Source organism: Salvelinus sp. IW2-2015, unplaced genomic scaffold (genome assembly GCF_002910315.2).
Source record: "Salvelinus sp. IW2-2015 unplaced genomic scaffold, ASM291031v2 Un_scaffold16283, whole genome shotgun sequence".
Lineage (NCBI taxonomy): Eukaryota > Metazoa > Chordata > Actinopteri > Salmoniformes > Salmonidae > Salvelinus > Salvelinus sp. IW2-2015.
The window spans coordinates 73,907-97,839 of NW_019957521.1; the positions used below are offsets into that span (position 1 = coordinate 73,907).

At 40.0% G+C, this 23,933-nt stretch overlaps 1 protein-coding gene across 1 annotated transcript in view; it reads right to left on the reverse strand.

Moving 5' to 3' along the window:
- Positions 1-21,649, reverse strand: part of LOC112080352 (adhesion G protein-coupled receptor A2-like) — a 93,866-nt gene extending 72,217 nt beyond the window's left edge. The window contains exon 1 of the mRNA XM_024146082.2: positions 20,834-21,649. Within this exon, the coding sequence (XP_024001850.1) occupies positions 20,834-21,051 (218 nt within the window). The 5' untranslated portion in view covers positions 21,052-21,649. The remainder of the gene's footprint in view (positions 1-20,833) is intronic.
- Positions 21,650-23,933: the final 2,284 nt, after the last annotated feature.

Consider the following 23,933-nt stretch of genomic DNA (forward strand, 5'->3'; position numbering starts at 1 on the left):
GGGCCAACTCTTTTCTCTGTATACATCATTGATGTCGCTCTTGCTGCTGGTGATTCTCTGATCCACCTCTACGCAGACGACACCATTCTGTATAATTCTGGCCCTTCTTTGGACACTGTGTTAACTAACCTCCAGACGAGCTTCAATACCATACAACTCTACTTCCATGGCCTCCAACTGATCTTAAATGCAAGTAAAACTAAATGCATTCTCTTCAACCGATCGCTGCCTGCATCTGCCCGCCCGTACAGCATCACTACTCTGGACGGTTCTGAATATGTGGACAACTACAAATACCTAAGTGTCTGGTTAGATTGTAAACTCTCCTTCCAGACTCACATTAAGCATCTCCAATCCAAAACTAAATCTAAAATCGGCTTCCTATTTCGCAACAAAGCATCCTTCACTTATGCTGCCAAACATACCCTCGTAAAACTGACTATCCTACCAATTCTTGACTTCGGCGATGTCATTTACAAAAGAGCCTCCAACACTCTACTCAGCAAATTGGATGCAGTCTATCACAGTGCCATCCGTTTTGTCACCAAAGCCCCATATACTACCCACCACTGCGACCTGTATGCTCATTGGCTGGCCCTTGCTTCATATTCGTCGCCAAACCCACTGGCTCCAGGTCATCTATAAGTATTTGATATATAAAGCCCCGCCTTATCTCAGCTCACTGGTCACCATAGCAGCACCCACCCGTAGCATGTGCTCCAGCAGGTATATTTCACTGGTCACCCCCAAATTCCCCAAATGCCAATTCCTCCTTTGGCCGCCTTTCCTTCCAGTTCTCTGCTGCCAATGACTGGAACGAATTGCAAACATCACTGAAGCTGGAGACTCATATCTCCCTCTCGATCTTTAAGCACCAGCTGTCAGAGCAGCTCACAGATCACTGCACCTGTACATAGCCCATCTGTAAATAGCCCATCCAACTACCTCATCCCCAGACTATTTTTTTTTTGTTCCTTTGCACCCCAGTATCTCTACTTGCACATTTATCTTCTGCACATCTATCACTCCAGTGTTTAATTGCTAAATTGTGATTTCACCACTATGGCCTATTTATTGCCTACCTCCCTTATCTTACCTCATTTGCACACACTGTATATAGACTTTTCTATTGTGTTATTGACTGTATGTTTCTTATTCCATGTGTAACTCTGTGTTGTTGTTTGTGTCGCACTGCTTTGCTTTATCTTGGCCAGGTCGCAGTTGTAAATGAGAACTTGTTCTCAACTGGCCCACCTGGTTATATAAAAATAAAAGTTTATTTTGTTTTGTAAATATACCATGGCTCCGCAACGCCTGGATACAGCCCTTAGCCGTGGTATATACCCCCAAGGTGCCTTATTGCTATTATAAACTGGTTACCAATGTAATTAGAGCAGTAAAAAAAACATGTTTTGTCAAACCTGTGGTATACGGTCTGATATAGCACAGCTGTCAGCCAATCAGCATTCAGGGCTCAAACCACCCAGTTTCTAATTTGAAATAGAGCTCCTCTATTTGACAAAGTTAAGTGTTTTATAAACTGCAAAATCTGCTATTTCTGATACTATTTAGAAATCAAGACGTCTTGCCTGCATGTGACTCTGTAAGAGGATTTTAAAAAGTTACTTTTTGCTGCACCGTTTCCTTGCCTGTGTCAATTCCACCCATCTCTTCATATACAATCACACTACTGTAAATTGAATGATGTCTTTAGGCTAACAACAACAAAAAGAAGAAAAAAACATAACAAATTCTGTTGGTGATATTAAGATTCTAACAACGACAGTGTGCTATATAGACTTTGAAAAGTCAAGGACATGTCTTTAAATTTGGCAGAGTAATAAAAATGTAAACTCGTTTTTGTGTCCACATGATGTTCTCGGCTTTTCTAGTGTTAAGGAGAATATTGCTCCTAAGACTGATGACTAATCATGGTGGGACGTGCCATGAACTGACTGAGAAGAGGAAGTCCACCCACAGATCTGAGGGCAGAGAGTGGTGTCAAATAAATTCACATCAAATGTCCAAGAGATGTTATCTTTTGGGGTCCCTCATGGAGCAGTACTGGTATCCCTCTAAATCACATCAGTGCTAATCGTCCATAGAGACAAAGCAATCTGAGCCACGTCAGTTAAGATATCTAAGTTRGGTGGGAAAATACTGCAACACTAACACTATGCCGATGGGAGCCCAAAACTGAGTAAGCAACAGTTCATAAGAACTTGTTCTTGATTTAGACATCAATATCCTATTGGGGCTCTGTCAGTTTGGATTCCATCTGGCATAAAGGTCTGTAGAGAGGAAAATCAAAACAGTCACATGTCTATGGAGTCAATTGGGTGATTCCTCGAAAAACTGAACAAAAAAAGACCATAACCTTTTTTCTTTTAACAACATTGACTCCATAGAAGGGTCCTTTGGAGGAAGGAATGTTGACATACAGTACCAGTGAAAATCTAAGGGTTTGTCTTTATTTTTACTATTTTATACATTGTAGAATAATAGTGAAGACATGTATTGTGTGTATTGTTAAATATTATTGCACTGTTGGAGCTAGAAACACAAGCATTTCGCTATACCTGCAATAACATCTGCATGTGATGAATAACATTTGATTTCTCCTTCCCGTTCCCCTGAGTCACATCATCCCTGTACAGGCAGAACCCCCCTCTGAAGGGCAGGCAGCCAGTGGCATGTATTCATGGATGCCATGGGAAGCCAGACTTCCCCAAATATTTTACCAATAAAAAAATACAAATGATTAATTAATGTATCTTTAGTCTCTCTGTGTTTTCATAATTTTCTTTCAATTCATAAGTGGCTTTAGATCACCGGAGAAATCACCCYAGCGAGGGAAACAGCACCCCTCTGTCTCAGTATGTGTAGCCCAAGTATGTGATTCTGTCTGGACAAAAAGACTAGGACATGTAGCATTTGATTGATTGATGCCAGCAAGCATTTGGCCTCCCTTTGGCAAATCAGCGTTGAGCTGAGCTCAACTGTTGGTAGTCCTGGCGCAAAACCACCCACCAAGGGAGGCCAGTTTGGAGTTGGCTTCACTCCAATAAAATCACATCAAAAGCTAAACGTATTTGTCAGAAAAACATGTCTGTTTCTGGTCTGCTTGTGTTGTCCTACAGTAGCTAGATACATCGGCCCTTTCCTAAGCCATGGATGGAGATGGGAAATTGGACTTAATTCTCTGTACAGGACAATGACAGTGATTCTAATCTAACCATAAATGCATATATTGTGCAACTGGCCTGAGACGATTGAAGTTCAATATGTAGCCTAGTAGGCTCACGTTAGCTTGTTCATTCTTGCCCTTGCGAGGAAGTTAGGCTAGCAATCATTTTAGCCAGGTAGCCTTTGACAACAAAAACTAAAAGTGTGTACTACTGTATGACACAGTCATAGACCGTTTTGTCAACATGAAAGAGAGGAGGATGGCAACTAGTCTACAAGTAGGGCGAGTCAAGAGTTTTTTTTTTCTTGCGCACGCACGCACAGAAATCAGTACCATGGACTGCCACATAACAATGTTAAATTGATTGGACTAAATTGTTTTTGGTATTTTTAAGACTGTTTTCACTGTATTAAACTAAGGATATATAGTCTAGTTGATTTCATAAAGCTTAAACGTTTAAGTTGAAATGGTGCTGGAATAGTGGAAGCAGTGCTCCTGTTTTCTTTGTGATGACTTGCAGTAATTCTGTGGTTCTAAATCAGTAGGTGTTTAGTAAACTTTCGGAAAAACATGAACCTGCTTGACCACGCTGTAGGTCATATAACTGTTCGTTACACGCAATGTTTTCATTGTGGACTTCACAGCACAGATGTTGCTCTATGGTTTTGTGATGAAACAAATGTACACTACCTTTCAAAAGTTTGGGGTCACTTAGAAATGTCCTTGTTTTTAAAAGAAAAGCAAATTTTTTTGTCCATTAAAATAACATCAAATTGATCAGAAATACAGTGTAGAAATTGTTATTGTTGGAAATGACTATTGTAGCTGGAAAAAGCAGATTTTTAAATGGAATATCTACAGTACATAGGCGTACAGAGGTCCATTATCAGCAACCATCACTGCTGTGTTCTAATGGCACGTTGTGTTAGCTAATCCAAGTTTATCATTTTAAAAGGCTAATTGATCATTAGAAAACCCTTTTGCAATTATGTTAGCACAGCTGAAAACTGTTGTGCTGATTAAAGAAGCACTAAACTGCCCTTCTTTAGACTAGTTGAGTATCTGGAGCATCAGCATTTGTGAGTTCAATTACAGGCTCAAAATGGCTAGAAACAAAACTTTCTTCTGAAACTCGTCAGTCTATTCTTGTTCTGAGAAATTAAGGCTATTCCATGCGAGAAATTGCCGAGAAACTGAAGATCTCGTGCAACTCTGTGTACTACTCCCTTCACAGAACAGCGCAAACTGGCCCTAACCAAAATAGAAAGAGGAGTGGGAGGCCCTGGTGCACAACTGAGCAAGAGGACAAGTACATTAGTGTCTAGTTTGAGAAACAGACGCCTCACAAGTCCTCAACTAGCAGCTTCATTAAATAGTACCCGCAAAACACCAGTCTCAACGTCAACAGTGAAGAGGCGACTCCGGTATGCTGGCCTTCTAGGAAGAGTTCCTGTGTCCAGTGTCTGTGTTCTTTTGCCCATCTTAAAACTCTTGAAGCTAGGGGGAACTATTTTTATGTTTGGAAAAATAACGTTCCCAAGGTAAACGGACTATTTCTCAGGCCCAGGATGGATGGAAAACACTCTAAAGTTTCCAAAACTGTCAAAATATTGTCTGTGAGTATAACAGAACTGATTTTGCAGGCGAAAACCTGAGGAAATCCAACCCGGAAGTGCCTTTTATTTGGAAAAATCCCTTTTCCATTGCTTGCCCATCCTCCATTTAAAGGGGTATCAACCAAATTCCTTTTCCAATGGCTTCCTCAGGCTGTGACCAGGCTTTAGACATAAATCTCGCTAATTTTTCAAAATAAAAGCTTGAAACTATCAAAACGCGTCAGGTGGCCTTTGATTAGTTCATGCGCCCGAGAGTTGTAGCTCGACATTTTCTTTCTCTGTAGTATTGAATAGTTTACCGTCCGGTTGAAATATTATCGATTATGTATGTTAAAAACAACCTGAGGATTGATTATAAAAAACGTTTGACATGTTTCTACGAACATTACGGATACTTTTTGGAATTTTCGTCTGCCCTCGTCTGCCCTTCAGGACCGGCACGAGCCTGTGGTTTTCTGAACAAAACGCGCAAACCAAATGGAGGTTTTTGGTTATAAAAATAATCTTCATCGAACAAAAATAACATTTATTGTGTAACTGGGAGTCTCGTGAGTGCAAACATCCGAAGATCATCAAAGGTAAGCGATTAATTTTATTGCTTTTCTGACTTTCGTGACCAAGCTAATTTGCGGCTAGCTGTTCTTACTGTTTTGTCTAGTGATTGATAAACTCACAAACGCTTGGATTGCTTTCGCTATAAAGCATATTTTCAAAATCTGACACGATAGGTGGTTTAACAACAAGCTAAGCTGTGTTTTGGTATATTTCACTTGTGATTTCATGATTATAAATATTTTTAGTATTTTTTTATTTTATTTGGCGCTCTGCAATTCAGCGGTTGTTTAAGAAAATGATCCCGCTAAAGGGATCCGTGCGTCAAGAAGTTAATGATATCACAAAACAACAACGTATTTGACATGATTATTGATAAGAGCCTCATGAACCATTTACCACATTATTTGCGTTGGAAATATTGTTTCAATGTCCAACCTTGTGATGTTACAGTACTGCAAAATCTCTCTGTTGTAACAAAGAGATTTTTAACTTCCATTTCTGCAGAGTGGGAGAAAGTGTTCCTGCAAGGTATTTACGACCATCATAAAACTAGCCAACTCCGCCCCCACTTACCCCCCCTTCCTCTCTGGTGGGAGACGGGGCTCTCTCTGATCTTCACCCAGGAGGGAAAGTCATGAGATTATGAGGAAATGATCAGAAGATAGATAGGAGTTACATAGTTCAGAATACACAAGTCATCTTTCATTGACAAAGCTATAAGACAATTATTGATGCCCAGAGCTGGAAACACATCAGATGGCTTCCACAACATGTGAACAATATCAGGAGAAAAAAATGGTATTGATAAACCTAACAACTTGAAATGGGAACATGTTTTAGTAAGTGGTGTCAGGTGTGGTCACGGGACGTTTCAAAGTGTCCCTAAAACTCTCCAAAGTGGCATATGTCTGTAAATTAGATAACTCCAGTGCTATGACATATTTGCAATCCCTAAATTATATTTGTTCAGTATAAAAACACAATTTATTCCATATCAACCTCAGTCAAACATTCTGTGGGTTATGGGGTATCCAGGGTACATTCAAGTGTCCTTTAAACTCTCCAAAGGCTCCGAATGTGGTAATTGCACTGTTTTTGCACACTGTATGTGCCTAAAAGTTATTGTTCACTATAAAACAACGTTTCTACAACAGCAACCTCTCTCAAATATTGTGGTGGTGTCGGGGGACATACAGGGTATATCCAAGTGTTTTTTCAACTTCTCCAAAGTGCCTGAACGTTTTGCCTAGGCATATTCAATGTATTGGTCCCACATATAAATTCACTTTTTACAAAAATAATATACAATACCAGTCACAAGTTTGGACACACCTACTCACTCAGGGTTTTTCTTTATTTTTCTATTTTATACATAATAGAATAATAGTGAAGACATCAACACTATGAAATAACACATATGGTATCATGTAGTAACCAAAAAAAAAGTGTCAAACAAATCAAAATAGATTTTATATTTGAGATTCTTCAAAGTAGCCACCCTTTACCTTGATGACAGCTTTGCACATTCTTGGCATTCTCTCAACCACCTTCACCTGGAATGCTTTTCCAACAGTCTTGAAGGAGTTCCCACATATGCTAAGCACTTGTTGGCTGCTTTTCCTTCACTCTGCGGTCCAACTCATCCCAAACCATCTCAATTGGGTTGAGGTCGGGTGATCTGATGCAGAAATCCATCACTTTCCTTCTTGGTCAAATAGCCCTTACATAGCCTGGAGGTGTGTTAGGTCATGGTTCTGTTGAAAAACAAATGATAGTCCCACTAAGCACAACCTGGATGGGATGGCGTATTGCTGAAGAATGCTAAATAAATCACCAACAGTGTCACCAGCAAAGCACCCCCACACCATCACACCTCCGCATCGATGCCTCATGGTGGGAACCACACATGCAGAGATCTTCCGTTCACGTACTCTGTGTCTCACAAAGCCTCGGCGGTTCAAACCAAAAATCTCAAATTTGGACTCATCAGACCAAAGACAGATGTCCACCGGTCTAATGTCAATTTCTCGTGTTTCTTGGCCCAAGCAAGTCTCTTCTAATTATTGGTGTCCTTTAGTAGTGGCTTCTTTGCAGCAATTCGACCATGAACGTGTGATTCACGCAGTCTCCTCTAAACAGTTGCTGTTGAGATGTGTCTGTTACTTATTTGGGCTGCATTTTCTGAGGCTGGTAACTCTAATGAACATATCCTCTGCAGCAGAGGTAACTCTGGCTCTTCCTTTCTTCCTTCCTTATGAGAGCCAGTTTCATTATAACGCTGGATGGTTAATGTGACTGCACTTGAACAAACTTTCAAAGTTCTTGAAATGTTCCGGATTGACTGACCTTCATGTCTTAAAGTAATGATGGACTGTCGTTTCTCTGCTTATTTGAGTTGTTCTTGTCAGAATATGGACTTAGCCCTATTTGGTAAAATACATTTTCTGTATACCACCCCTACCTTGTCACAACACAACTGATTGGCTCAAACTCATTAAAATGGAAAGAAATTCCACAAATGTACTTTTAACAAGGCACACCAGAATGTGCAAAGCTGTCATCAAGGCAAAGGGTGGCAACTTTGAAGAATCTCTGTTTTGGTTCCATGATTCCTTATGTGTTATTTCATAGTTTTGATGTCTTCACTATTATTCTACAATGTAGAAAATAGTGCAAATAAAGAAAAGCCCTTGAATGAGTAGGTGCGTCCAAACTTTTAACTGGTACTGTATTCCGCCACTGTGTGACGATTGATTTTTTGTTGTCTCTGCCTTATTGTATACTGAACAAAAATATAAAACACAACATGTAAGTGTTGGTCCTATGTTTCATTAGCTGAAATAAAAGATCCCAGAGAAAGCACAAAAAGCTTTTTCTCTCAACTTTTGTGTAGAAATTTGTTTACATCCCTTTTACAATATAATCCATCCACCTGACAGGTGTGGTATATCAATAAGCTGATTAAACAGCATGATCATAACACAGATGCACCTTGTGCTGGGGACAGTAAAAGACCACTCTAAAATGTGCAGTTTTGTCACACAACAAAATGGCACAGATGTTTCAGGTTTTCAGAAAGTGTGCAATTGGTATGCTGACTTCAGGAATGTCTAGCAGAGCTGTTGCCAGAATTTAATGTTAACTTCTCTACCATAAACTGCCTCCAACGTCATTTTTGAGAATTTTGCAGTATGTCCAACCGGCCTCACAACCGCAGACCACGTATAACCACGCCAGCTTATGACCTCCACATCCGGCTTCTTCACCTGCGGGATTGTCTGAGACCAGCCACCCGGACAGCTGATGAAACTGAGAAGCATTTCTATCTGTAATAAAGCCCTTTTGTGGGGCAAAAACTCATTCTGATTGGCAGGGCCTGGCTCCCAAGTGGGTGGGCCTATGCCCTCCCAGTCTCACCCATGGCTGTGCACCTGCCCAGTCATGTGAAATCCATAGATTAGGCCCAAATGAATTTATTTAAATTGACTGATTTCCTTTATTAACTGCAACTCAGTAAAATCGTTGAAATTGTTGCATGATGCGTTTATATTTTTGTTCAGTATATATCACGGTGGCATAAGAATGAATGGGTTATAGAGCAAACAACGCAATTACCACAACATAATTTTAATATGACTTTTTTCCTGGCAGCTTCCTCTGTGATTTTACCCATGCCCCGCTAATGCAAGCAGTCTCTGTTTGTGCAAACTCAAGCGTGTCCCGCACTGTGTATGCAGAGGAAACCAGCTCCTCGGCAATCCCCACATACCTCTCTTAGGCCTCTGCACAACGTCCAGGAAATCAGAGGCAAAACATAATTGTACATTATGTAAACAGCGCATGACTAAATTCTAGAGTGTCCTTCCAACTTTCTATTTACAATATCAATTATGTTCTCCTAGGATAAGCTGCTTTCAGGGGAACGGACAAATTAAATATTGTCTGGCTGGGCCGGAACAAATGGTGTATGTCATCACTCTCTGCATGCGTTTCTCTGATTAGCACTAACATGCAAAGGGTTAGGCCCTGTGAACCGCAAGAGGACACGCACACGCGCACACACGCAAATACACACAGGCTGACATGGCTCATTCATACAACGTAACACAATTTAAAACGGAATGTTTTCCTTAAAAAGTGGCAATAAGCAGTTGAAACAATAATAAAGTTTCCACCCTGCTCCTGTAAACACCTGAGGGATGGGGTTGGAGATATGTAACCACTGTCAAATTCATAGACAGAGCTATGAATGCAAGGACTGACCATCCATGATATCAAACGTATAGTTTTAAGGCTATGTAGCGTTTGTTTACAAACAATGGAGTAAAACAAGCTTATATTTTGGGTTATTATGGGGTACAACAGTTGAGCTAAGCTCATGAAGCATTTATAATTGATATTCTTCAAGAATCAATGGGTACATATTATTAATTTATCATTCCAAAAATGGATGTAGCAACTGCAGATTACCTCTTTAAATGGCGTGAATTATCTTTGTTTGAAAGAGATCCATGTCTCATTGGATTTGTGTGTTGTTCTAATTGGTTGAACTTGGTGTACAACATCCCTATCAGCTCTTCTCCTAGAGCACAACCCGGGCCTTCATTTTTCCTTCTGACCACAGACAGCTGAGATATTTCTGTGAGGTCTAAACAACCCTATTACAGAACGGAGACAGCCATACACCAGAGACATTCGACTGTATTATTATAAAAGAGCAGAAACAAAAATAACTTCAATTGATGTGATCCAAGACACCAATCATGGGGACCAAGTAGGGTAAAGATCACAATGTGAACTATTGCAAGCATTCAGATAGGCCTGGCCCCATGATTTCCAGGCACTTCTCTTCAAACATTGCAAACCCTCTGTTATTCTATAATATCCAGTTACTAGGCACAGCTAACCAAAATAACATATTTCATATAGACAAACATTGACCTTGGACGCAAAACAGACATTGCTCTGGAGTTCAAGTGGGTTATAGCAGAACTTCAAATAGGCCCTGCCTGACAGCTGAGCACATCTGCACATGTCGCCGCCCCACAGGACAAGGAAGGGAGTACACTCTGTGACCATAAAACTGTTTCCTCAAAAGGATCTGGCTTGGTTAGTGCAAATCAGTAACCTTGCAAAGCCCACATTTTTAAGGCTAATGCTAGAGGGCATGGAACATTTGAAATAATCAATTCCATTTACCAAGACAAAATCACATAGTATGTCGATGGTTGAGCAACATGTGGTTTGAAATTGTTTGCAATTTGAGAGGGTGACACACAAACACACAAACTCAAACACAGACGGAGAGGGCAGACTGAGTAAGTGGTGCTGCATGTGGTGTGTTGAGGCACCATGCAGTGCAGAGCCTAGAAGGAAGTTAATATGTTTCCTACTGTTAGTGCTGAGCAAATAACCACAACTTTWAATTTTTTGGGGTTATTAAACAACTAATTGATTGAAGTCTGTTCAATTACTTGAATTCCATTTACTTTGGGTTTTTTGTGAGCCCAATGTGCCGTTTCTCTAGGGAGAAATCAAATCGATCACGATAGATATTAAGAACTATGTGGGACACTGGGCTGAAGGGAGTGGTAGATTTCATTAAGCAAATAACATTTCATATGTCACATGCTTTGTAAACAACGGGTGTAGACTAACAATGAAAATATTACTTACAGGCCCTTCTCAACAATGCAGAGAGAATAAAAAAGAGCAATAGTAGAAATAATATTTTAAAAAATAAGACAAGGAATAAATACACAATGAGTAATGATAACTTGGCTATATACACAGTCATGTGTACCGAGTATATGTGCAGGGGTATGAGGTAATTGAGGTAGATATGTACAGTTTCATATAGACAAAATGAAGTGGTGATTCTAACTGACCTAAAACAGGGAATTTTACTTGGATTAAATGTCAGGAATTGTGAAAAACTGAGTTTAAATGTATTTGGCTAAGGTGTATGTAAACTTCCGATTTCAACTGTAGGTAGGGATAAAGTGACAAGGCAAAGGGAAAAATAATAAACAGCAACAGCAGTGTATGTGATGAGTCAATTAGATTATTGCAAAAAGGGTCAATGCAGATAATCTGGTTAGCTATTGGTTAACTATCTATTTAGCAGTCTTATAGCTTGTGGGTAGAAGCTGTTCAAGGTCCTGTTGGGTCCAAACTAGGGCTGTTGCGGTGACCGTATTACCTCCACACTGGCGGTCACAAGTCATGAAGGCAGTCAAATTCCACATGACCGTTTAGTCACGGTAATTAGGCTACTCCAAGCTCTGATGCTGCTGGTTATTAGTAGTCTACCAAACTTGCTAACTGCATGGTACTCAGCACTCTATTGTCCCTCTAATCATGCTGACATCAATGCAAATGTATTCAAAAATCTAATCAAACACTTCATGTTGCGTAACATTTCAACTGGCTATGCATTTGCGGGAGAAAACTGAGGGATGGCCGCTAATAAAAAGACGAGGCTCCCATCAGCTCCCATCATACTTTTTTCCCCGCTTGCCTCTGTTTTGATACAGCTGCATGATAATGGTCGATTCTAAATCAAAACAAATGTTGAAAAATATATTATTTAGTATATTTAAAGACACGATTAAATCAAGAAAAGTCCGATGGGTGACAATATTAGCCTATATATATTATCACTTGTGAATGATGCCCAGCATAAGAAACAAAGCCTTTTTTTTGCGACCTTTTCTCAATCATAGTCGCATACCTCATGTAGTCTAGCCCATAGGCCTATATGTTTTAATAAGGTTTGCATCGCAACTAAAGTGGCCAAATAACTTCTTAAAATTAAGCACATTAATCTGTTTTACAAGGGGTGTAGAGCATAACTTGCATACATATGCAGCGCATAAGTTTCAAGTTTGGGGAAGATCATTTTCACCATATAAATGCACCTTTATATTAAAAGCATGACATGCATAATTGCATTTGCGGTCACTTTTGATAATGGGGTTTTCAGCTAATGGAACATTTGCGCTTACAGCCTACTACCATGTGGCAATTGCTACGCTTATAATGTGAAGAAATAGCCTAATAGTTTATCAACATTTTAAGATAAACGTTCAACTCTCCCATACTATGTTTGTAAAATGTATTTCTCACACAGAATAGAATAGTTTGACTATTGTACTATGGGGGAATAGTAGATTGACATAGGCTAGTGCTTTTGCTGTTCATTGGGCCTACTCATCTTGTTGGCTGACGAAAAGTAAATGAGGACAGTTCTTCCAATATCTTCAATATGCACCTCGGAATTGGATAAGGACGCATGCAGTTGCGTCCCGGATGTGTCGGTCTTCATTTATAGCCTGAGAGAAAGACCCGATCACGTGAAGGAGAGCCATGTGAATGAGGGCTTCCGATAGCGCAGCACACTCAGGGAGAAGGGGACGACGTAGCACTCTGAGCCGCAAAAAGCATGGATCTTTTTAGGGCCACAGCCACAAAGGGGATACCGCCGTGAAATGTTAGGCATTATCAAGTGCTTGTCAAATTGTGAATGAGAGACTATTGGAGTGTGTACAGCCTGAGCAAAAAAAACTAAGCAGAGCTCATGCCTTTCAAGCAACTTTTTTAAAATCATCATTTGAATCTCATCATGCAGCCTTACAATGTATTAAAAATCAAACCATATAGCCCAATGATTGTAGAACAACTAAAGTTACAGTAATAATTCTAAATTAAGCATATAGGAGTACCTATTTCTTTGTTAACCGCTCAACACAGAATAGGCGCATGCGCACACTCCATCAAATCGCTTGGAGAAAATATGTATATTTTATTCAGCTTTGTTCAATTGTATTCTTCCTACTATAAAATAAAGCCAAGGAATTATAAGCAAATCTTGTCTGCTAAATGAACTAGTGTAGCCCACAGCCATTTGGCATAGCCGCATTAGGACCTAACATAACTCACAGTATGCTATTATTTTCTTCTGAAATAGACTACATTTTCTTCATATCATGCTTCTAAATAATGGATTTATTGTGAAGGTGTAGGTGTAGAATATATTACATGGATTTATTAGACTGGCTGTGTGGAAGCCAGGAGATGTTAAATGTGTTTATGTTGATTACGGTCAATTACTGTGAGACCGACAGTTATTTGCTTGACAATCACCGACTGACGAAATTCCGTGACCGCAACAGCCCTAGTCCAGACTTAATGCAAAACAAGCCCAATGTGTTTCTATGGGCCTATTTTGGACTGCGCTTGTCGCCTGCCTTCTCACCTTTTCTTAGGGCGAAGACATGAGCATCTTGTCATTATACAGATCTCTGGAAGGATACACTTTTACGCCTGCTACGTTAAGTTATTAGATACACACAGACAGCATGAGAGAGGAATGTACACAACACTATGATGAGAGGGTCAGAGACAGTTTTTGACAGAATGCCTTATCTACTTTGAAGAAATAGTAAAATAATTATTCCAGACAGCTCTGCAGCATACTTAGGCAGGCTAGCAAAACGGGAAGACTAAAGTATGGGGAGCACATAGATAACGTTAGATGGTCTGGCTAGCTGACTGCTACTGCCTGAGCATAGATTACATGATGACTTAAAGGAATTAAAAATAAAGTAATCAAATAAAAATTAAGTAATATACAGAACTGCAATATTTTATTATTTCATAGTAATTTCTTATTTTTCTATTTATCTGTAGGGCTGGGCGGTACACTGTATTTTACGATATACAGTGCCTTCGGAAAGCATTCAGACCCCTTGACTTTTTCCATATTTTGTTACGTTACAGCCTTATTCTAAAATGTTTTTGTTTTTTTAAATCCCCTCCCTCATCAATCTACACAATACCCCATAATGACAAAGCAAAAACAGGTTCTTAGACATCTTTGCTAATTTATACCAAAACAATACAAAAAATATCACATTTACATAAGTACTTAGACCCTTGACTCAGTTCTTTGTTGAAGCACCTTTAGAAGTGATTATAGGCTCGAGTATTCTTGGGTATGATGCTACAAGCTTGGCACACCTGTATTTGGGGAGTTTCTCCCATTCTTATCTGCAGATCCTCTCAAGCTCTGTCAGGTTGGATGGGGAGCGTTGTTGCACAGCTATTTTCAGGTCTCTRCAGATATGTTTGATCGGGTTCAAGTCTGGGCTCTGGCTAGGCCACTCAAGGACATTCAGAGACTTGTCCCGAAGCCACTCCTGCATTGTCTTGGCTGTGCGCTTAAGCTCCATTCATCTTTGCCTCGAACCTGACAAGTCTTCCAATCAAGTTGTAGAAACATCTCAAGGATGATCAATGGAAACAGGTTGCACCTGAGCTCAATTTCGAGTCTAAGAGCAAAGGGGCTGAATACTTATGAAAATAAGGTATTTCATTATTWTTTTTTAATCCATTTTAAAATATGGCTGTAACGTAACAAAATGTGGAAAAAGTCAATGCAATACTGAATACTTTCCAAAGGCACTGTACCGTTATTGATGCACAGATCGGTTTGGGTTTTTACTTTACCTTCTATAACGGTATTTGAATGTTTGGTTTGTTAAATGTGATACCCCGTGTGTAAAGTCAATTTTTATAGTTTACTTCGCTTCTTGAGTCATCTCTCACCACCCTCTCTCTCTCTATGCCGCTTTCCACACAGACCTAGCCCCGCCCCCACTCATGGAGCACATTTGTTGTTCCTCGACCACGAGACACTTTCACACTTTCAGACACGTTCAGTCTGCATGGTCAATGCAGCACATGCAACAATTTTGATGACAACGATGCTGTTTTCTCTTTGTTTCTTTGCATTCTATAATTACACTATTCGTTTGTGTTTCTTACTGCAAACAGCTAGTTTGTCTTTTCTTAGCAAGTTGGGCCTAAATCTTGTTAGCAGCTAATGCTAGCTAATAAATGTACTGAGTCAGAGCAAACATAATTCACCTCTACAGCCTGATAATACCAGTGATGGTGTAGACCTAAATCAGCATTTAGTTCGTGCAACAGTATCTTCTAAGTCAAAGGAATACGGGAAGCATGAATACGTTAGCTACATAAAGTAGCTAAGAGAAAACATTAAATGTAGCCAAAGATTATAGGGTCCCCTAGGAAACACTTATCAACACTTTGGTTCCTACCCTGTCACAATAACTCCTCCCTGGCATTTTAATTCGTTGTCATGTCAAACACTGTATTCAAAGTGCCCACTAGAATATTCTAATTATATAATATAGCTAATCATAATAATCATTCCATTTCTATGATACAGTTCACCCAAGTGTGTTGCTCTAAATCGCAAGTTAAATCACAATTGCAACATCTGGTTAAATATAAGGCCTAGATTGTTTGCCCATATCGTGCAGCCCCAGGTGTCAGTGTGGAAATGATCTCAAATGAGTGCCTGAAATGCAGAAAATTCTTTTTGATTGAAGTTGAATTGTATAAAACAAATCAGAATGGAGAAAGAACCATTGAAATCACTTAGAATGCATGTGTTGCCACCCTAGGTTCTCACACTACTCAAAGCAAATGTATCATTTTTATTATTCAAAAACATAAAATACCATCCAATTGTTATAAAAATATAGTGATATGATATGTTGGCCATATCACCCAACCCTGCACAATGTGGTCCTGACAGAGACAATGGAATATTTTCTATGTTTTGGCGATTGAATGTTCACTATTTTTGCCTTTGGAATTTCCATTAAAAAGATAAAATCATTGTAATGTCATTATTTCATAATGCATTTTATGTAATTTTTTTAATCAAAACTGAAAATGGACCGACCTCAAAAAGGCTACTTACTGTGACCACTCCTTGCAACAGAAGCAACGCACTGCAGGCTTTTAATCGCTGTTTTACGACATCTCAAAAAAATAAAAAAATGGGGAAAACAAAACATGCTTACAAAGGTTTGGCTGCCTGCACGATAGCAGACTTATGAAAGTTTAAATAACCTTGGTATTTACTCAATGGTGAAGGGAGGAGGTAAGGATAACAGACCAGAGAGTATCCTTGGCACACATTGTATTTTTCTTCCTTAATATTTTTAGACAGTCCACATTCGCACTGCGTTTGGACACATTCTTGGGTTTTCGAGGGTATTGTGTGATTTGCAAGCTTTTCGCTCCCCCAATGGTCACGAACACTGGTGCTGTGAGTCATTATCATCTCATAATGCAAAACTGATCAGGGTGTCCTTTGAAACCACAACCTAAATTATAATACAGCATTTGACACCCAATGCTAACAAGTATTTTCCAGAGAAAGCTAGCAGCTTGATATAATTCATTACTGGGCACTGTGAAGTGTGGCTTCTTGGACAGCCTAACAATTACACTATAGACCAACAACAACAACAAACCACGTCAAGTTTCTTAAAAATAACATACAGTCTAAATCCATCTCCCACAACAAAACATTATAGCCACAGATCGTAGAGATCCCTCAGTTTGTGGTCTTGCTACTGTGGGTCAATGTCAAGTGTGATAAAGGTATAGGGCCTAAGGCTTTGGAAGGGTTACATACAGGGTAATGGATGAGCCTGACGTCTGAGTCCCTGGACTCCTATAGATCCTATAGTAGCATCTGGGGACATTATAGTTCTCAGAAAAATAGGGATGATTTCCAAGAACCATTTCCTCTAGGCTTGGGAGATTATTACTGGAAAGCCACTCATCTAAAGATGAACCTGTCACTTTTCAAACCTAAACTAAGGGCACTGGGGGAAAAAGCATTGGGAGAGGGAATGAGAAAGAGACCATGGACAAGCATTGCGGCTAGTAGCTTCAGCCGCATTCCCCTGTGACTGTATATAGGGTCTATTTGGCCATGTCTCTTTAGATTAAAGGCCTGCATGTAGTGTAATAAACTGCTACCTTTTATGGACCGAGAGGCATTCGTTCTCTGCTCCATCCCTGCTAGCGGGGTCGTCTGTGTGATAATGCACAGATAATATAGAGGGGCTACTCGTACATGTCAATGAAATATTCATGATAAACCACTCAGAACAGAGAAGAGCAGAGCAGCCGCCAACACCACCTGAGGAACGATAGAGCTAGGCAAGCAAGGAAATAGGTTTATAGATAGCACGCAAAAACACTCCACGAGGACAGAAAGGCCATCTTTCATAAGCAAGGGCACCGGTGTCCATATTATACCTTGTTCCTTCAAGGTTCTGGCTTATCTGACGCATACTGGTCAATACTAGCCACAAGCCAGTCCAACATATATTGTAGGTAAACAATCACCTGACATTATGATTGGGGAAAATAACATGAGTCATACAATGTAATATCCCCTCCAAGTCTAAATTTTACCCATCTAGAAAGTGAAAAAGCCAGAAATGGAGGTTCATACTGACCTCACATTTTCGGTCTAACACAGGTGAACAATCATAGTCATCATAATGAGTGGGGAAGACATATGCAAAAGCGCTTCCTATCAGTCCCACTGTTGCGGGGTTGCCTTCCCTGCAACCCCATCTATGAATGCTTTACATTACAATGTCATTCCCAGAATAATGTAAAGGATGTCCTTGACATGGCCTCACGATCACTGCCATCCAGACTACCACTAACAGCCCCTCCTGTCTCCAGTGTGATCGTGGCCCACAGAGTCTACTGTAGCCTATGCCAGACATGTCCCTACCCCAAACCAATGAACTCATTTTATTTTCCACATGCTTCACCTTGGGAGAGACTGGAGCCTTTGGGCGCTTTGAGGAGCTTTTTGTGGCTCTTCTGTAGAGGATGTCCAAATCTGAAAGTAGATAACCGTTGGCAACTGAAACTGTAAAAGCTATATGCATGCTGATGCTACATTAGCTACATGCTTATACTGCAATGTTCTTTTAACTGAGTCTTACAAGGTAAAAAATATGACAGGACAGTTGCACTGCAAATCTCTGAAAAAGGACACTTCTTTGCTGTCAGCTATGCAAATGCAGAGCACACATCTTGTCACATACAATATCTAAAAGTAGAAAGATCTTGTTCGCAGGGTAGGTTTGCATTACAACTATGACTGAGCAACAACCGCCTGCAAACAATGTTTGTGTTTCTCTGTCACGTTCTCTCTATCGCTCCTTCCATCTCATTAACCCAAACATCTCTTTTCACAACACTTCCTGTCTCCCTCTGTGTTCTGTGTCACTCTTTCCGAGTCTCCTTCCCTGTCACTTCCTCTATCCTTCTAAATGTTTCTCTCTCATTTTCTCCCTCTCGCTCCCTCCCTCCCTCCATATGCCCCCGGGCTCCTCTCTCTTACTTTCTCTCTCTATCGTTCTCCCCTCTGTCTCTCTTCTCTCTTAGGCCAGTGCCATGTTCACTAGCCAGTGCTTTGCTTAAGACAGGTGTCAGCTACAATCCCTGCTACTGTTCTCCAGAGACACAGCGCTTCTCTCTCTTTCTCTCCTACTTGCCACTGAAACAATTACACCAGATAGGCCTCAAGGTCAACAGAGCTGTCAGGCTCCACTCCAACGCTGGAGCAACTTCTCCCACGTTTTGGATTGGGAAACAGGCAGAGGTGTTAAAAGAGGGTTTCTGCTGCTCTGGAGTCTACAGCTGCTAGGAATTATGGACATCACACACATTTCATTTTCTTTTCAATCGGTTATGTTAGGAGATGTTTGTAACTTCATAGAAATATGTAATAAATTGAGACTAGAGATGCACATAGAAAGAATGCAATAAAGTGAAAACGAAAGTAAAGACGTATGGACAGTGCTGCCATTTCATTACAAGCTCTACACATATATTTACTTGTGAATAGAATGCATCCCCCTCTGAAAAAAATACTGAAAGTGCCATAATGAAAAGGCTACTGATACAGAACTCATTATCTGTAGAGCTGAAGTGAATAAAAGGGACAATGAAGGAGGCCAAAGGGAAGCATTAGGAGAGATCTGCTAGTTAGGGAATCCACTTGGTGTATGACACGATGTGCATAGCCTACTTTCCTCTCATATCTGTTTATTTTCACAGCATGTCTAAATAAAATGGAGATGTGGGAGGCCACTTCGGCCCGACAAAGGTCACGTTTCCTAATGCATGAAAACTGCTTCCCGGCCAACCAAGGGGCCTGCTTGAGGATATTGGCTTGTTGACCCGGGGAAAGACAGGGAGCATTACATTTATCAGCTTAATTTACATTTTCTAAATTGTTTATTTATTTAATATTCTTAAAAAGATTGGACTATTTTAATTGTAAACTGTTGTTACAATGAAGGATACTCCTAATTTCCTGCCAAGAGGCATTGATTTATTGGACAAAAGGAAGACGCTTGTGCTATTTCAGGGGACAATACATTTAGCCTAAACATGACCAGGAACCCAAGATTGTCAGTAAAGAACAAAGCCGTATGTCCATGAAGAACACTTCCTCAAATCAAAATGTTATATCGCATCCAAGCACAACTGCAACAACAATTGAAGCAAGTGAAGACAAGATTAGCCTTGGTGCATATGTAACCATGTATCTCAGAGCAGCGGAATTACTCTGTTAACATTAAATATGGCCAAAGCTACTCAGAATGTCATTTAATATCCATATTGCTATAATTCATTATTACTCATCAACATTCATATTTCAACAATCTTCTGCAACAGTGTTTTGGAATAGAGAAGCTCCCTTACATTTCCTAATTGCTTTTTTCTCCCTCGAAGAAATAGCTTTCCATACAGTTCCCATGAATAAAACAGTCTATAAAGCTAGTAGGCCTAGTCCATTTCCACACCTGCAGGTTGAATGTGCTTGGTAAGCTCTCCACTCTCAGAACTGTAAAGTGCTTTCTCTTATTTCATCTGACATGGTATGGTGACTAAGATTATTCCTGCTTGTTCCTTTTTAATCCGTTTATTCTCTTTGAGCAACCTTTCATACATTACAAATGGTGCACCACCGGATATTGGAGAGGGAAATGCTGAAAATAGCAATTTTTTGTAGAGCTGGTCAGTCAAAAGGAGGTAAAGGAAAGGGCACAGTATCTTCAGTGACCAACATTTACAGAGGATAGGCAGAAGGAGGAAATACAATGATTTATAATTCCATACATGGTGTGTACAAGTGGTCTGCTGAGTACTAAGTTGCAATTTTTGTCACAGATATCTAAGACTAATGGATGCTGTGATATTGTTCCTTACAAAAAAAGATAGCAGTTTCCTCTCATAGGTGAAAAGTGCAGTAACTGCAGTGGACTGTGGTATTTTGGATGCAGTAATTGCATAATAACTGCAATGTACTGCAGTTATTACACACTCCAGTTACACTGCAAATTTACTGCAGTAAATGTTTTTTATTTTGGAAGCAGAATTTGCTGCATACTGCAGTTATATTGCACCCTAACTGCAGTTATACTGCAGTGTACTGCACTCTGACTACACTATTTTTTCTTAAGTGGTGCCCTGGTGAATGATTTATCTATTTTTTTTTAACAATCTTTGTTCAACTACTGTTTTATTGATTGTTTAATGTCATACTCACAGGGAAACTGTTTTGTTGGGTAAGAAACTGGGTTGTAGAGTGTCCATTAATTCCACATCATCACACACCACCTTCACCCAGACATTTTGTCTGCTCAATTCCTTGGATCTCTCAGAGGTGCAATGACAGCTGTCAATGAAGAGGTCCGGGCAGTTTCTGTTCGTCAGGCATGTCCTCCACAACCCAACAACAACGCAAAGTAATCTCAGCATTTTCATTGTGAACTGAGCCTTTTATTGAATTGTTCTCAAGTTATCTCTTCCCAGTCTGTAAAGCATGTGGAGACCATTTCACATAGGCTTCTTCTTGGTGGATGGTTAACGTTAGCTACCGACCAAGTTACTTGTTTTTGTATTTTAATCGAAGTCTGCGCGTGACTACTGACAACACCTGTTGTGTCTCATAATGTACAGGCTACCTGTAAGTAAAAAATAAATAAAAAATAATGCATAACGAAGGTCTTTGCTTTGTAAAATATTGTTTCACCGCGCTGTGCCATTTCTATCATTGGTTTCTCATTTACACAGAAACGTGTCACTTTGTCGGCTACCAAAACATTCCTAGATAAAGGTTTGGAAGTTTGTTACCGGTATCCTAAAAGTTTGACGCATGGGAATGCAGTAGCATATTACGCCGTCTTCGCCGTCGGCAAGAACAAGATGTTCTTTCAATGTGTCGATTGTCACTTTTGAAATAGTACTCCTACTAAGTTATCCATTGTCATAACTCCGTTATCAACAGGTTGCCACAGATATTCCCATCCACGTCTCGCGCCTTCAACCATGGACTTGTTGCGAAGTAATCAGCTGCATGGAAACTGAAGTCCCTCCCCTCGAAGCCAAGGGGCGTAAATTGGTATTTTTATTACATGGGTAAACCTCAAATCTATACATCCATATAACCTGTTCTAAAACAAAAGCATTTAATTGTATTTAGGACCACAGTGAACATTATATTATGCCAACCATAGAAATATAATTATTAGACCTAGAATTAATAGTAATTCTATTTGTATGATGTCAACACACATCAATCTAAGTATCACGTGGTTCTGAAACTGAATGGTATAGGGGCTCAGGCTCAGATACATCTGACATCAGATGACCAGTTGGTAAACGGTCATTGGAGGACCCCTGGACCCCTTATAGCCTAAATAAATATATAAATTTGTTCCCGGACTCCAGGATTCAAACTCAATGCCATGCTGAGGGAGATGTTAGATAATTGCTTACTTATTCAGGACATAATGCATCAGCACCGTCTCACCTTAGCAACTAAGAAAAAGCATATCTTGATAATACATGTAATCTATTGGCAACCAAATAAAAATACCACACGAAGAAAAACGACATTGAAGTCTCAGTCTTATGACTGAATAAAAATGGTGCTTCATAGAAAGCTATAGCAGTAGCAGGCTCATTATTGAATGCCTCCCGTCAAGTTGATAGGCAACAATAAGCTATCAATGGACTACTGACAAACACACGAATCGACAATGCATAGTCCATGTTTTGTATACACTCATTGGAGATGAGTAATGTGGGAGCATAGACCTACAGGCTACAATATACCTATTCACCAATAAGATCTGAACATAAAGGAAATAGATACATTCATGGCATGACTTTACACTAATAAAGTAGATATAAGATATGACTTGGTGGCTCTCACAAAATAAAAGGGGACTTGAGGGGAAAAAATGGGCCAGCGTATTAGAAATGCCAGGGCTGATTTCTGGTCCCAGTCCGCCCCTGCAGTAGGTTCACATTTTTAGGGACTGTAAGTTGTTCAGTACTGTATCCTACAGAAGATGAAATAATATTAATAATTTCCCATGCATGCCTGTAGTCAGAGCATAGTCCTGGGAGACGCAGAAGCCTAGACAGCTGGTTGGCCTCCTGAGGCTGGGCGAGGTGCTTCCCCTGAGTTTGCACTGTGCTCCACACCAAATTCCACTCTCATTATCCGCATTGTCTCCGACACAGCTAGACTGGGAGCACAAAGGAGGATTTTAAAACGTCCCCTGACCCTTCTGAGCAGCCCATGTTTCTCGTTCATCTCCCTGACAGGCAGTACACAGCAGTACACAGTCACAGGGCAGAACAGATTCCCTCGTCCTCGCTGTTTTCACAGAGGGAAACTAAAGCCATATGTATGCCTTGTTTTCTACCATGTTGTGCTGCCGGCCCTTTGACTGCCACTCACACTTGTTTGCACAGATGTATATTTACCTTGCTCGTGAAAGTAAGGAAGCAAATCTCCCCGTCAGCTGACCTTTGGGACGCTAGTAGGAAAATAACCAAGTTGAGCTGACATCATCATTTGACATGATAAATCTTTAATGGAGCGCAGACAGAAACATTTATTTGGATGCAGGCCAGCAGTGTTCACTGGGCTACTTGCATGGACTTAATGGAAAACAGAGACCTCGCAGCCTCGCTGTTCTGTAAATATTTTCTTTGTGGCAGGGAAGAAGATTTTCACATCGACAAGCCGTGATGTGATATCTAAACAACAAGCACATTCTAAACATATCTAAACAGTTTATGAGAGAGTCAACATACTGTATGTTGAAAAGTTATGATTGTAATTCTATAATCATAATTTGTATTCATATGGCACTATGGTGTTATAGATTTTGATCAGCCAAACATACAGCATATTGGAAATTGTGAACATGCCTTGTATTGGATTGTATTCCAGCTGCTACTTATAGCATTCTGTACATAACCCGTTACTGCATTAAATAGAGAACAAAGAGAGAAATACTCATTAGTGCAAAATGGAGCAAGGAAGTCAGTGATATTGAAACAACGCAAACAGTCTTTCTTTCTAAGTCAGTTTTGGGCTGTTTTCTCAGTCACTTTTCTGTCAGCCCTAACTTGTGTTAGTGTTCACAGCTCTCCATTATTCCCTCATGACAGAGATTAATGAAGCATGGCTGCAAGGCAATCACAGTCCTCACTAAATATTTACATGCACCGCTTCAAAAGGCCAAAGCGCTAGCTACCACACCAGGATGACAGAAGCTTCATTGTTACTTCATGACTAAGTTGTTTTTCCTTCGTATTCACTAGGCATTTTCCCCCTTGAGTGAGTG